This window comes from Ictidomys tridecemlineatus, chromosome 10, assembly GCF_052094955.1.
Source record: "Ictidomys tridecemlineatus isolate mIctTri1 chromosome 10, mIctTri1.hap1, whole genome shotgun sequence".
NCBI lineage: Eukaryota > Metazoa > Chordata > Mammalia > Rodentia > Sciuridae > Ictidomys > Ictidomys tridecemlineatus.
Window position 1 is genome coordinate 38,057,263 of NC_135486.1, and position 16,597 is coordinate 38,073,859.

The following is a 16,597-nucleotide window of genomic DNA, read 5'->3' on the forward strand; positions in this document are numbered from 1 at the left end:
GCTAGGCCATTTGCAGACATGCCAGCCACAAGGAATTCTGGGATATGTAGTTCTGAACCTCACCTCTATTGTGTAGGAAGTCATGCTAGAAGGGACTGGAGCTATGATGATTGAGTCCAACAGCAGCGTCTGCCATAGAGAACAGGAATCTTCTTTTGAGGAAAAGATTAACATGGTTGCTTTCCCATGGCATTTTGGAAGTCACAGCTTCTCTGAATATGGATGCTGCCCTTTCTTTTGGTTGGAGTTGGGAGCTTGAACAGCTCTACTCTCTTATGTTTCACCCATAGGTGTCTCCATGGGTTTGAGTATGTGCGGCTTGGAAACTGTTGGATTTATTGTTTCTGGGGCTATCAAAGTAAAATAGAGTTTCTTTGTTTACATATTTACTTAATGAACATGTCTATAGTATTTAATAAATGCCAGACATTCTTCTAAGTGTTTTCCATATTTAATTTATTTAATTCTTATAATTGAACCATGATGGATCATCTGTTGTAATAGTACTGTTTTTTTTTCCTTGTTTCTAAAATGAGTGAGTGATGTATCAGAAAGTAGGCCTTGATTCGTGCAGGTAATAGGCAGAACAGATCATCTACCACAAATATTCTGTGAGTTTATTATGTTTGCTACCTGTGTTTATAATGGCATTCAAGGGCAGGTCCCAGATTCTCTACCTTTTGTAATTCTTCTTCCCCTTTCTCAATAGTCAGTGCTTATGCCAGGTTCTTATCAATGATTTGAACCATGTATAATAGTGTGTATTCAGTTAATCTTTTCAACACACTTTCCTCAAGTGTCTAGTTTGTTTATTTACTGGGGGAGACAATGCTAAGTGTCAAAAGAGAAACTTGTAGTCTAGTGGCCTGCAACCACAGTGCAATGTGGGAGACTGTCTGGATGAAGGTCCTGGTGAGGGACACTGAATCCAGAGTGGGAACAGGTGACTTAGGAGAAGGCTTCTGCCTAAGCTAAGACCTGTATGGTAGGCTGTCATTAACAGGGTGTTTGGGTGATAATTTCCCCAAACAGAGGGAGAAGGCCCAACCATGTGGACATGGCACTTTTGGGTAATGGTTAGTATGTTGTAATGTGGGATGAGGGGGACAGAGCAGGTAGGATAGTAGTGGGGTAGATGGTCTAGGTTACGAAGAACTGCCAGGAGTCTCATTGAAAAGGCTTCTCTGGAATGCTTAGGAGAAGCATGAAGAATATCTGGTGGTAGGAGTGACAAGATGAGGTAGGATCTTCAACTTATTATTGTGGTGTTATGCAGAGGGGACAGAATGCATGGAATAAACCTGAACTGGCAGAGAATAGATCCCAGGACTACAGTAGGTCCTGCACACAGCAAAGGCAGGAATGAGATTCACAGTGACTCCCAGTTTTTCCTGGATAACAATGACTAATTGATGTGCTGTTGCTGAGACTCTTCCATGGCTTCTCTAGAAGCTGCTTCCTTTGTAGCTGTGGACATCTGAGCCAATGGGAAGTTATGCCATCCATACGTATAGTAAAAGAACGCTCCTGATCATACTCACTGCAGATGGGAGATAATTCATGGACTGAGTGACAATTTGGTGTGAATGATATGGCTGAGGGCGAATTTCTCTTCTTTTTTTTGTGACATCTTGCTTTGAGATTGTGCTTGGCGCTTGGCAATTTAACAATATTTTAGTCTATTGACCTGGACTTTTTAGCCACATTTGTCGTCTGCAGCTAGAAGATAGGCTTCGGGGCCTGTGGCTTGCTTCAGGATTGTATGGGGGAATGCAAGACAAAGCACAGAAATCAGGTCCTAGCCTCCCCCCTGTGATGACAGTGTATACCCCACCAAGAGACCAGAATGCTGGCGTTAGGATCTGGCCAGGTTTAAGGGTAATGAAAATTCATGCAGGAAAGTGGAAGGATTTTTATCAGCAGTGAATTGATAGTCTAAGTCCTCATTTGCCAAGAACGTTTTCTTTTAACCTTTTTCCCTGGTCATGTGGGATGGAAGATGGGAGATCACCCCTTCTCAGCCAGGTCAGCCCATGGGAGGGTGGGTGACCAGTGCTCCCCAGGGCTTCTGTCCTAGAAAGTAACTGTTTCTTCTACCCTCTGAGAGGAATCTTAGACACTGTGTTAGTTCAGCTCTTCATGGTACCAACAAGGAGACTCAGGCCCACGTAGTAGGTGGCTTGTTCATGTTCAAACAAGGGCAGAAATATGAGGAGGTCTTGGGCTGCCTGACTTCTCTGCTCCTTCCACACCCCTGACCACTTTAAAGGCCTACTGAATGTCGGGCATCTGTGATGTAGATTTAAGTATTGAATTGTACTGTTTATTTATTTATTTTTTAGAGAGAGAGAGAGAGAGAGGGGGGAGAGAGAGAGAGAGAGAGAGAGAGAGAGAGAGAGAGAGAGAGAGAGAGAATTTTTAATATTTATTTTTTAGTTTTCTGCGGACACAACATCTTTGTATGTGGTGCTGAGGATCGAACCCGGGTCGCACGCCACATCCCTAGCCCCTGTACTGTTTATTGAGTACTTTTTTGTATAGGTTGCTGGGCTGGCTTTGGGTTTAGGGGGTGTTAATGAGGCACCCTCTGGGTGGTAGATCTTTGGTCATACCAATATATATATATATATATATATATATATATATAAATACATATATATGTTTTTCTCTTTTGGGGGTTCTCAAAAATATTTATTGGGGATGCCAGGAAAGTCATTTTTCTTTTAAATGAATATTTTCTGAAAGAATTAGGGAAAGATTATATAATTTTTGTTGATGGGATTTTATCAGCACAGAATTTTCAGTAGTTCTGGCTTTCTAATGGAAAGAAAGTTGGTGTTGTTGCTTATATAATTTCACCCCCTAAAAACTTAAACTTGGAAAAGTTTTGAAGTATAATTAAGACTGGGGTCATGGATACTAAATGAAATTTCTTAGTGTTCAAAAACATTATATATGTGTGTGTGTGTGTATGTATGTATGTGTATATATCTATATATACACATACATACATATAAAGTTATTTCTATTTTTTGGTACTGGGGATTGAACTGAGGGGCACAGTTAACCACTGAGCCACATCCCCAGTCTTATTTTGTATTTTATTTAGAGACAGGGTCTTACTGAGTTATTTAGTGTCTCACCATTGTTGAGGCTGGTTTTAAACTTGCAATTGTCCTGCCTCATTCTCCCGAGCAGCAGGGATTACAGATGTGTGCCACTTATAAAGCTAAAATGTCAGAGTCTTTTTTGAATGGTATAATAAAAATACTCAATTTTGGTTTTTGGTGTCTTTTGGCCTTTATCTCTGTTACGAGAGTGGTATTTACCAGCATGGCCTTATCACATGAACTTTAAATTTGCTTACCTTTAGCTAATTTGGAAATTTAGAGATGGGGCAGTAGTTCTGGATCAGGAATGGAGAGACAGATTAATGGTTTGAGTTTTCTGCTCTGCTGCCTGGCTATGTGGTGCTGTCTCTAAATAGAAGGAATTCTACTAGCTCCATGATTTTCAGCAGGGGACAAGGATTCTCCGAGGAGGTTGTGTGTGTATTAGCACCTTGGGGGTGTGGGGAGCATGCATTATTAGAGAACACATAGAATCATATTTATTTATTTGTAAAAATAGGAAAAACTATTTTTTTAAACAAGAGGCAAAAAGTAAATATGGTATAGTCTTGGCTGGTGGTTAACATGGATAGGGCGGGGGCTGTGGCTGTGGCTCAGTGGTAGTGCACTTACCTGGCATGTGTGAGGCACTGGGTTCGATCCTCAGCACTACATATAAACAAATAAAAAAAGAAATCTATCAACAATGAAAAAAATTAAAAAAAAACTGGATGGGGCACTCATGGGACTATAAGGGAATAGCAGGTAACATTTCTTTTTGAATATGTTCTTATTTAAATCTCATAAATACCAATAAATGCTATCGTCATGTGAAGAAACAGAACAGAAAGGTTATGTCTCAAGGTCATCACAACAAATGTGAGGGTAGATTTGGGGTCTTAGGCTAAGTCTTTGAGGTTTGTTCCCTTAGCATTCATATCTGATATGAATCAAGATAGGTTTTTCTAGAAAATAGAACTTTTATAACATATATAACTGGTATACAATTACTTCTTTATTTTCAGGTGCAAAAACAGTTTTCACTGCTAAATCCAATTAAGTGGGTCTCCAAGATCCATTTACAGAGATCCATAAAAAAAGCGTTTAATATCAGTAGTCATTGGAACATTCCTTCCCCACCCACACAATTTACTAGAAGATTCTGACTCCATCATGATGGTGCTGCTCGGTGGCCAAGCCTGCCCTGCCTTAGGGTGGCCGATAGCTGTGTTTGTTTTCTCCATGCTCAACTTGGCCACCATGATTTCCCCTGGGGCTCCTGAGGCTATGGCTTTTAGATGCTGGCTCCCAGGTGTCCTCATGTCTGTTGCTGTCGGAGGTTTCCATCTGCCCCTGCCAGGGTGCAGCATAGAGATATGGGACCTGGTACAGATGCAGACACAGAGCCCTCCATTGATGCAGAACTTCTCCAGGGGAAGGGAAGTGGATCTCTCATCCTTTCTTTCAGTTTATATAAAATTGGCTAATTTCTCTATTCAGTTACCCTGCTGCCTGTAAATGACAGCAAGATTTAACATGACAGACCGTAAGTGCTTTTATTAGTGTCCAATTTACATTCTGTTGTTAAAGGAGGCGTCTTGGTGTCTAAACAGAGACAGCCTCAATTCATTACTTGTATTATCTTTGTGACCTTCAGTAAATGAATTGATGTCCTTAAGCCTGTTTCATCTTTTACAAATTGGGGATGGTAATAGCTTCTATCCCATAGAGGGTCCCAAGGGGCCAACTTTAGCAAAAGATACTGAATTATAGAGAAAATGTGAGGTTTATTTGGAGATTGGCCCCAAGACCAGCCAGACTGGAGGGAATAGTTTAGGATGGGTGGAGGGTCATTGCGTGGGGAATGGTTAAAAGTAGATAAATACTATTTTACAGATTTAGGCTCAAATTGATCTTCTTTGAAGTTGTGTTATTCACTGAAACTTACGTTCTGACTCAGACATGTGCTAAAATCTCTCTGATAGTATCAACTCCTCTTTCAACCTATTTAGGACCCAACCGATTTTGAGTGGAGCTTCTGGATGGAATGGGCGAAGCAGAGACTGGTGTGGCTCTTCCTTGGCCATATGGTAGTGTCTCAAATGGCCACACTGCTTGTAAGGAAGGTATGTGCATCATTTCCTTTTAAGCCTCTTTCTGCTTAGCTTTTTGTGGAGTTCTGAGCTCAGAATCAAGAGACACAGGTATTGACCTTTAAGATAAAGGTGTCTTATGTTCTCATCCTGAATGTATTTCCTCCAAGTAATTTTTTTTAAGGCATGGAACAAGAGGGTGAAACTAACTTCAGGTAGTGTTCTCTAAGATCATTGCTGATCAAATGATCTTGTAAAGAGCCACCTGATGGGGAGAATCTACATGGTTTCACTTACAAGTTTAAAAGCAAGTGAATGATTTCATTAAGATGTGAGCATAATTTTAGTGTCAAGTAAGGTGTGCTATTGTGGATGTTTTAGATCAGAATTCCAGTAGCATTTTGTTCTCACCTTGGCCTGAATTACAGGAAAAGGGATTCTTTAAAATCGATATTTGAGAAGTGCTATGTAAGCATAACAGAGACTATTAGGGAAGGGGAATAGGGCAAGAAAGGGTGGAGGGAAGGAGGATGGTCATGGTCAAGGCACCATATAGAAATGTCACAGTAAAGCCCATAAATGTGTACAAATAATATGTGTTAATAATAATGAAGTGCTTTCACAGGAGGCAGAATTGTGACCCTTTTCTTAGTCCTGAGGTACCAGAGGATTGCTCTATCATACCAGGAGTCTGGCTTTTGCCCAGGATCCTCTGAGACTTGCTTCTTACCTAATCTCAAATTTTAATGTAAAAATAAAAATGAGTCTGTGCTTCAAAATCTGTAAGGTGAAAACAAAACACAAGCAAACCGACTTAAAATTCAACTCAGGAAGCATGTTTGATTCTCAGAGGTTCATGAAGGTGATGACACCGAGGATCAGAAGCAGCTTCTGGGAGGGAGACCAGAAAGGGAAACTGAGGAACAGGTACCATGTGATTACAGATGTGCCCTGGACTTTTTTTCAGCTCTTTCTTGAAAATTGTTACTTTCTAGGCTGGCTTCTCATTCTGGAAAATCAGAAATCCCAACAGCATGCCAACTTTCTTAAAGTTAAATATAATATCAATTACTTTTTTGTACTCAAGTGTTTGTTTCCATCTTCTAAAGTGGCAAAAACTAAAATATAAAATGCTGTCAGATCTGAATATATTTAAATTTCATGCAACTTTCTGAGCAAAACTAATAATAAATAGTGTATTTATTATTATATTTTTTCATATTTTTCCTTTATAAACATCTATTTAGTTTCTTTTTTTCCCAGAACTTCAGAATTTCTAGAAATTTAAGACTTTTATTTATAATACAGAGTTTCTCTGCTTATAGATACTATAAATGTCTTTAAGTCTTAGATTTCCCATGTGCAAATGAGTAGCTTAGCACTTGTCTTTCACCTTACTTTGAAGTGCTTTGCAGACAGTCTATAGTAAGATGTCGAATCTTTCTATTATAGCCCTGGTTAAGGACCAGTGAAGTAGTGGGAGAGTACCAGATGCTGTGTTACTCATGTTTGGCCCTTGGCTTTGTCATTAATCAGCTTTCTAACATTAGGAATGTGTTTCCCATTGAATCTTAATTTGTCATTCTCTGCAAAATAGAGTTGGTAAGAAACTATAATTCCTTCCCTTCATTAAAATATGATGAGCTTCATTTGTTAGAAATTTCGTCACTAAAGGTAAAGATAAAATGTGGGAAAAAAGAGATGAAAACGCAAAAGAGATGGAAGAAATAGATAAAAATATGTTAGTAATTGCCATCGGAATAAATGGATTCTTTAAAAAGATGAAGATTGTCAGACTAGATTTAAAAAAACACTCAGAAATAAAGGAAAGCAAAAAAAACAACAAAATCCAGAGATGTGCTTCTTAACTAGATATGTTTAAAACAGAAGGAAACGAAGTTTGAAAGTAAAAGGTGGGAAAAGATATTCTAGGCAAATACAAACTCCTATATCCCCTAACAAAATACTGGTACAGTTTTCTTCGTAGCTGGCAAATGGCATTACTAGTGACAAAGAGGTTCATTGTTTAATAATAGGGAGTTTGGGAATATATCACAAGTGTAAATTTGTTTACTTTAAAATATATAAAGAAAAATCAGAACCATAATAAAAATAAGTAAGTCAGTGATTATAGGGAGAGGTTTTAATATAACTCCTTCAATAATCGATATTCTGTGGAGTAAAAAAACCCACTGAAGAACCATACAACTAATAAGCTTCATATAAAAAATACACATATAAATCAATGTATGCACAAAATACATATATATATATAAATGTGTATATATATGTGTGTGTGTGTTTATATATACGTACACACATATATAGGTGTGTGGTGTGTTTGTGTGTGTGTGTATGTGTGTGTATATATACTATATATATATAAAACAAAGAATCTATACATATATAAAAGTTTTTGCATTCAACACTGGAGAATCCACCTTCTTTTAAAAAATATATATACATATATTTTAGTTTTAGGAGGATACAATATCTTCATTTTATTTTTATGTGGTGCTGAGGATCGAACCCAGTGCCTCGCATGTGCTAGGTGAGCATTCTACCATTTGAGCCAACCCCAGCCCATAGAATTCACATTCTTTTTAAGAACACACAAAATGTTCAAAATGACTATATATTGGGCCAACACATTTCAAAGGATGTGTTTTATATAGATCATGTCCTCTAATTCTAGTGCAATTAAGTTGGAAGGTAGTAACAAAATGACCTAAAAACTCTTAGTTTATCTAGAAAGTAAAAAAAAAAATACCTTAAAATAATTCGTGCATCAAAGAAGAAAACTTATTAGAAATTAAATGTATTTGTAGATAAATAGAAAAAAATTAGATATCAACATTTGTAAAATGCAGCAAGAGTGGTACTGAATTAAACATAATCCTACATATTCATATTAAAGTAGAAAGACTGAAATTAATGTGCTAAGTGTACAACATAAACTGAAAAAATAGAGCAGGAGTAGAAACAGCAAAGAAAGAAGGAAGGAAAACAAAAGAGCAGAAATGAATGAAATAATCAATGACAAGATTGATCAAGAAAAAAGAGACTGTACAAATAAACAATATTAAGAATGGAAAAGCAGATTACCATAGATATTACAGAGATGAAAAACATAGTAAGAGTATGTTTTACATACCTTTATGGTTATAATTTTGAAAATGTGGGCAAAGCAGACAAATTTCTAAATATATGACAAAATTGACTCATGAAGAAATAGAAAGGCTAATACCATTACAACTGTTAAAATAAATCAGTAGTATTGGGCACCGTGGTGTACACTTATAATCCCAGAGGCTCGGGAGGCTGAGGCAGGAGGATAACAAGTTCAAAGACAGCCTCAGCAAAAGTAAGGAGCTAAGCAACTCAGTGAGACCCTGTCTTTAAATAAAATAAGAAATAGGGCTGGGGATGGGGCTCAGTGGTGGAGTGCCCCTGAGCTCAATCTCTGGAACCTTCCACCCTTGTGTATATATGTATATGTATATGTATATGTATATGTGTGTGTGTGTGTGTGTGTGTGTGTGTGTGTGTGTGTGTGTGTATATATATATATATATATATATATTAAAAAACAAACAAAAAACCCCAAACCAATAATCTAACAAATGAATTCTGTCAAATATCAAAGGCACAAATAATTTCATTATTTCCCAGGATATTTTCTAATTCATACTTATGAAGCTAGCAAAAATTTGATAACCAAAATTGGAAGTTATGACCTACCAGATATATAAAGACATAATAATTAAGACATGGTTATATTGGCACCAGGACAGACAAATAGATGAATAGACCAGAATAGAATCTAGAAAATAACTACATATATACGGAAATTTGATTTATGACAGAGCAAACATTTCAGATCTGGTGGAAAAGATTATTCATTCAAATATAACACAGGAAGTGAAAAGGCAAGTTAATTAATTAAAATGATTTGCAAACTGACAAATAATTAGTATATAGAACATATGAAGAGATTTTGGGGGCTGGGATGTAGCCAGTAGTAGAGTGCTTACCTTGCGTCTGAAGAGCCCTGGGTTCCATTCCCAGTACTGCTAATAATAATAATAATAATAATAGATAAATTACTCAATAGAAAAATGACACAGTATTTGAAAAGGAATTCATAGACGAGGAAACAGAAATAACCAATAAGCTTGATATTCAACTTCATTAATGATCAAGTAAATATGTCTTAAAACTACCATAAGATATATTTCATACTTTCCAGTTTGGCAAAAACAAAACCTAAATCCCCTGAAGATATCAGATATTGGCCTCCTGAACTCATCCACTGATACACACTCTAGAGAACCTGCTCATCCTACCAGGGCCCATGAGCCCTAGTGTTCCTTGCTGTGGTGTTTGCAATAAGAAGAACTGGAAGTAGTCGATCCAAATGTACATTTTGGGGAAATAGATGAATTGTAGTGAATTATTTCATGAAATAGAATTAATTATAGTCATAAGTTTGTCAATATGGATGAATTTCTGAACCATGACCTTGAGCTAATAAAACAAGTTGCAGAGAAATAGATTAGATATGATTCCTGTTTAGAAAGCTCAAAAGTGTGCAAACTAAATAGTACATTCCTAAGTGCAAAACTACCACATAAAATTAGGTACTTGTTATGGTTTGGATATGGCCTGAGTGTGTTGTCCCCAAAGGTTTCATGTGTTGGAAGCTTGCTACTGAGTGCAGCAATATCTTTCCACTTAATTTACTTATAACTTTAAGTTCAGGCTCCTTTGCTTAGGAGGCACTCTCCTCAGTATGTATCGGGGGATTTCTTCCAGAACCCCCTCTCCTCAAGATACCAATGTCCATAAATGCTTGAGTCTCTTATATAAAATGACACATATTTACATGTAATCTACACACATCCTCCTGTGCATTTTTAGTTGTCTCTAGAATACTTATAATAACTAATACAATATAGAGACTAAACAATATAATGCTATTATTCAGGAAATTAGGTCAAAAATGCATGTGTTCCGTGTAGGTGCAATTTTTTTTTCCCTAAAGATTTTACATTTGAGATTGAATCATCACATGTGGAACCTTCAGACATGGAGGGTTGACTGTACTTGGAAGAGCACTTGGTAAATCGTAGCGTTGTTACTTTCAAGGTCTGTCAACTCAAGCAAGTTACTTAATGCCTTTGAGGGTGACTCCTCAGTTGTTCAGTAGAGGTGATGCTGCTGGCTTCTTGGTTGTGGAGAGAGGCTGATGAGCGATGCTTTTCAAGGTTATCCTTGCCAGTGATGAGAGCCAAGAACCTGGTGGCTGTTCTTTTCTCTGCTGGCACTTGCTCCTGGGAGCCGTTCCCTCTATGGTGTATAAAGGGTGACTGTCTTGAGAGTCCAAAATCCTCAAGGGCAGCAGCTGTGTTTGCTCATCCACACCACTGGTCTTCCCATGAACAGCTTCTTCTGAACCTATTTTAAGCTTGTCTTGGGGAAAGGATTGGGAGATACAGTCCCTTTCTTTGGGAGTCATGGTTGAGTGAGAAGTTAGAGAGGAAATCAAATACTGATCACTATGCTATACCTGTTGTGGTCCTGGGCTGTGCCAGCTGCAGTGGGTGCCTGGTACCATGAGTGGGCCACTGTGGCCTTTCTGGTATCAGGGATGGACTCCGAGGAGGCCGCTTTGGACATTTGACTTTGAAGCAAATGACAGTTCACCTAGTTGGGCTTCTTGCATCATTCTCAGGCATGGGTGGACAGGTAGACATCTTCTCTGCAGAGCTTGTGTGATCCAATGTCAGTAGGAGGTGTACTTTGCATTTTTCTTGGAATGAAGCAGAGTGAGCACTGCGTCATCTCCCTGTGTGTGTCTCTCTCATCTCCTGTGTGACCACAGGTTTGATTTGTGAGACAGCTGGTGGGCAGGGATCTGCTTGTGGCTGGGGCACAGTGCTTGCTTTGTCTGAGTCTGCTTGGCCCTGGTGTAAATATGAACCACAACTTTGGCTTCATTAGCTCCAGGCTTTCACCACCTGGATTAAGTATTCCAGATGGCCTTAATTTGGGTAGTTGTTTTTGGTACTTATTCAGGGTGGAAGATTTGGGCTGTAGTTGGCTTTTATTTTCCCATCCTCTGAGGCATCATAAACCAAGGCAATGCTGTGGAGGGTCAGGCGTTAGTGATTCTTGGTTAAAACCAGAAGCCCCAAAGGATGCTTCCCATCTCCATCTAAGATCTAACCTCAGCTCTTTCTTGCTTGTCCCACCTCCTCGCACTGAGAGGCAGGTTACTTTCAAAAGCATAGTATTATTTCTTTTCTTTTTAAAATGTTGGGTCATGATAAGTAGTAAAACTTTCCACTGTGCTCCTTGGCAGAGGTGAAATGCCTTTTCTCTGGGTAGGACTTTCTCTTTGGGTTTTGGCTAGACTGTTTAAGGACCGGTGCTCTGGAAGCAGAGGCTGAGTAATGGCTTTGAGCTCTGGCTCTGGGTTTGTTATGGTTGGATTGCGTGTTGGGCGGGTCAGACAGTGGCCTCCTTTCTAGAATACCACTGTGGCCTCACCACCAGCTGAGACACTGTGTTCTCTGCCCTCAAAACTAAAAATACCCCTGGGTGAACTTTGAGAAGGCCAGCTTAGTGTGGGGGGCAGAGGTGTGTGGTGCTGCTGATTACCCAGCAGTTTCCACTGTACCCCCAACTGGGAGGACCTACATCGTTAGCATTGGTCCTGATGGTGGAGCTCCTCACCAAGGATATGCAGAAGGTCAGTCTTGTGGCCTTGGCTCTGGGAGGCCAAGGTGTACAGGAGTTACCTTCTAGAAGATTGTCAAATCTATATACCTAATAGGCATCTCATGCACTAACGGTTTTCCTTGAATTCTTCTACCTTCATTAGTACCATCTATGGAGGGGTGAAATTCCCTTAGTATGGGCCCCATAGACTTTGCTCCTGGGGAAAGCTGGCCCAGAGGTAGTTGTTGGCACTCTGGGATGAGGTGTTTTTGTTTTTTTTTTCCTGTTTTCTTGGGGAGATTTAATCTGTGTGTATATTTTTCTTATATATAATATGTGCATTTCAGCAGCTGCACATATTGATTATGTAGTATGTAATAAATCATGCCATGCATAAGAATATTGATTGACTCCTTTTCTATTTCTCAAATGATGTTTCCACTAAGTGGTTTCTTGGTAGATGTGCAAAAAGAATTAAGGTGCAGCAGTCTGATACTGTTGCCCATAGGAGTCCTGACCAAAGCTTTGCACTTCTGCCTCTCCCTGCAGAGGGAAGGTGAGGAGGGAAACCACTCAGGCACATCCTATTATCACTTGGTGCCCAGAGCACAGAATGAGCTGAAATAGAGAGGGTGTGGGAAGGGGCACTGTCAGCCAGTTTTCCCTTTGGTTTGAAGAGTATAGTTTTCAGAGGAGAAGGGAAAAGTCCAAAGTCTTTTCTCAGGGGCATTGAGCTAGCCTTAGAAATAGGCCAGCTCAACTAATTAGCATCCCAGGAGACAGCATGGGGTGAAGGACAGCAGGCGTGCACCTTCATGGGTTGGAGCCCATGCCTCATCTGCTGTTAACAACACAAGTTGAATTGTAAGAGACCCCTGTGAGTGGAAAACAGTATTGGATAGAAAGATGTGAAATGACACCCATCTATTTTATCTGTTTGGTTTATAAGGAAGAAGATGGAACAAGTAGAGATTTGGAATATTATGTGTTTTCTCATTAGCTGGCTAAAAAATATCTAAAAATTTGATGCTAATTTCTTCATCTTAGTCATAACTATCAGGTTAAATCCCAAGTCTTGAGAAGGTTGACCTATCTACCTACCCACCCTATGCATCTAGCTCCCTTCACCTACCCAACCACCCATCTACCCACCTCTACCCCCGTCCATTTGTCTACCCACCCATCTCCCTTCACCTGCCTACCTCACCTCCATCCGTCCATCCACCCACACAACTTCATCTATTCTCCCTTCTCCATCCATCTCCCCATCCACTCACCCATCCATTTGCCTTTCACTTTCTTCCTCCCAACCATTCATTCATCCACTTTATGAAATTGATATATGCTAGGCACCATGCTAGATTCTTACATTACTGTGATATGAGTAAGAGAAGGTGTGCCTGCTAAGGGGGACTTGATAATCTAAAATAAAACACAGTGGGTGTTTTAGTCAGCTTTCTTGTTGCTGAGATTAGAGGGCCTGACCAGCACAATTACAGAGGAGGAAGAGTTTCTTTGAGGGCTCATGGTTTCAAAGGTCTAAGTTCATAGAAGGCCAGCTCCATTTCTCGAGGCTGAACATGGAGGAAGAGTGTGGCAGAGAGAAGCAGCTTTTTAAATTTTTATTTATTTATTTTTTCATCTTTTACTAAAAGCAGAAGAGCCTGGGGTAGAATCAAGTGGGGGTCATCCTGTGCTCCAGTCAAGTCCTTTTAGGTCATCTTGATCTCAGGTTCCAGGTTGCTCACATTTTTATACCCATCATAAGAGCATCATAAATTCAGACTAGAGCCACAGCAGGATATCACTACACACCTACCAGATGGGCTGAGATTAAATGCAGTAACCCTACCAAATGGGTGGTATTACTGGCAAGGATGCAGATACACTGGATCATTTGTACATTGCTGGTGGGGATGTACAATGTCAAAGTCACACTGGAAAACTGCGCGGCTGTTCACTGCGGCACTAAACATGCAATTGCCATGCCACCCAGCAAGTGCTCTTTTGGGGAGAAATGAAAGCTTATTTGTACACAAAAACCTGTACACATATATTTGTAACACTTTATTTGTAATCTCCCCAAACTGGAGAGAGCCTAAGTGTCCTTCAGCTGGCACATGATTAAATAAACAGTGGTCCATTCATACCATGGAAAACGCAGCAATAAAAATTCAAAACCCTCAGTGACCACAGCAACTTGGATGACTCTCCAGGGAATTACGCTGAGTGAAAAGAGCACATCCTACAGGTGACCTACTGTGTGAGTTTGAAGTGACAGAATTTCAGAAATGGAGATTAGTGGTGGCTGAGAGTTATGGTGGGGAGGGGAGAGTGGATGAGAAGAAGGTGCACGTGGTGTGAAAGGGCAGCATGGGGATCCTTGGGGGGAGATGATTGTTCTGGGTCTCTACTGTGGTAGAAACCAAACCAACACTCGAGATGAAATTGTACAGAACTCAACACACACACACACACACACACACACACACACACACACACACACACGAGTAAAAGTTAACTGGGGAAATTTGAAAAAGTATAGTCATGTTAATATTTTGATTGTGATATCATACTAAGGTTTTGCAAAATGTTACCACTGAGGAAAACTAGGTAAGGGATTTATCTGTATTATTTCCAACAGTTGCATGTAAATCTATAATCATCTCAATAAAAATATCAACTGGAAAAAGCCTTGTGTAAAAGTTATACTTAATGAAGAGTGAAATTTTCTAAGTGAGAGACATCATAGCCAAGCATTCAATTAAGTTCATGTTTTCTTCATCTACTTGATCGATGTGATTCTCTGTGCTTTCTTTTCTAGTGATCAGCAGTTACCAATTCTAGTTATCTCTTGAACATAATAATTTAAATGAATTGGCCTGATTTGATTTCTGTGTGGGTTTTAAAGATGATCTGAACTTGACATAGAATATGTGTGTGATCCAGACCCTGTATATCTGCTAAAGCTTGGAAAAACACTTAGGGTGCTTCTAGTGACAAGTCAAAAGTACTGTTTTGCAATGAAACATAACACATTTTATTTTTGAAAAGTTAAAAAAGTTCTGGCCTGTTTTGGGTTAGAGGCTTAACATTTTCACTTAACAGATAGGTAAGAGTTTGATAAATATGTAATACATTTGGAGTAGAGATAGATGGGCAGGCCTGAATTTAGGCTTTTGTACATGATATTGATCTTTGAAATACTTGGAAAAATCTCCCTTGCCACCCAAAGAAGATGACCATCCATGATGACCTTGTGGCCATGGGCAGCAAAGGCAATGTCACTCTGCGGTTCCATGACCCCTCTGAGTACTGCTGCTTCTGGTTCTAGGCCTGCTGGTGGAGGGATAGTGGATGGGGTGGGTGGGTAGGAGCTGCGTCCACAGGGGGGACTGCTCTCTATGATGCAGTTGGAGAATGGGGTGGGACCGATCATGCAATATCAAAATTTTAATGGTATTTTGGGGATGGGATTTCAATAGTGTTTTTATAGATGAGATATGAAAATCAATATTGCAGTGGGGTTCTGATTCACACAGCTGTTTTGTATAGGTGGTTCTCGTTGCATGATTCAAGTCATTTCATTTCCTGTTCACCACCAACGAATTGCAGAGTTAATGGACTGGGGGAGGTGGGGGCAAGCAAGGTTAGTTCAGAACATGAAGCGAACTTGAGAGCATTCCCTGGGTGTCTTAGTACTGTATTCAGGGTCATCTGTCTGTACTGTTTGGCAGGAGGCAGACAATGGGGCAATGAGGCAGAATATGGGACACATTTGTCTGCCCCCAAGGTGGCTTTCGAGACCACTGTTAAATTCATCATAGGATCTCTCAAGTAGATGGGGTGGACACAGCACTACCAAGTATTTCCTGAAGGTTCCTTCAGCTTTTTCCAAGTTGAAGCAGCTTCAGTCTGCGGTAAGTTCCAGATGAATCCCAGCAAACAGGCTTTTTCCAAACGGATCAAGTAGCACTTAATAAAAGTGGAACTGTGTGTGTGTCTGTGGACGCAGCCACGCATGCATGGAGAAGAATCCTGCCAGTAACTGCTTTAGGTCAGGCTGAAAAGGAACTGTCTTTCTTTCATTTGTTAAAACTATGTCTTAAAATAATCTTTGGCAACCTTGTTCCTTAAAATTGGACTGTGCCCAGAGGTGAGTGAGTGGGGAAAAGTCTGAAGCAAATTTATGAGCCTGTGTTCTGCGGGTAGTAGGATGGAAAAAAAGTAAAATTGGGTTTCAGATTTCTCTGGTTTTCTTGGAACTTAAAAGTGCCTGACCTAGTCTCACATTTAAAATATTCTCCTAGACTCGGGTATAGGTTTGGGAAATAGTAGTAGTAACTCAAGTGATATTCTGGAAGAATTAACATCTAAGCATGGAACTTACAATTTACATTTCACATCTGTCTTTCCCTGCAAAAAGTCTTTTTGTTTTCACGAGAAGATCTAAATTCAGTCAGTTGCTACTTTTTTTTTTTTTTTTTTAAGCTTTGTGTGTTTATGGAAACCACATTTTAAAATGCACACCCAGGCTGGGGGATGTAGCTTAATAGTAGAGTGCTTACCTAGGAAATGCAAGACCCTGGCTGGGTTCAATTCCCAGCAAAACACACACACACACACACACACACACACACACACACACACACACACAAAGGCACACCCATG

The 16,597-nt window shown here is 39.6% G+C and overlaps 1 protein-coding gene across 3 annotated transcripts in view; it reads left to right on the forward strand.

The window, feature by feature from the left end:
• The window catches only part of Hhat (hedgehog acyltransferase), a 316,410-nt gene that overhangs the window by 49,064 nt on the left and 250,749 nt on the right, over nt 1–16,597 (forward strand). For all 3 annotated transcript variants that reach the window (XM_078022761.1, XM_040278701.2, XM_078022762.1), the window contains exon 4: nt 5,123–5,236. In XM_078022761.1, the coding sequence (XP_077878887.1) occupies nt 5,123–5,236 (114 nt within the window). The remainder of the gene's footprint in view (nt 1–5,122; nt 5,237–16,597) is intronic.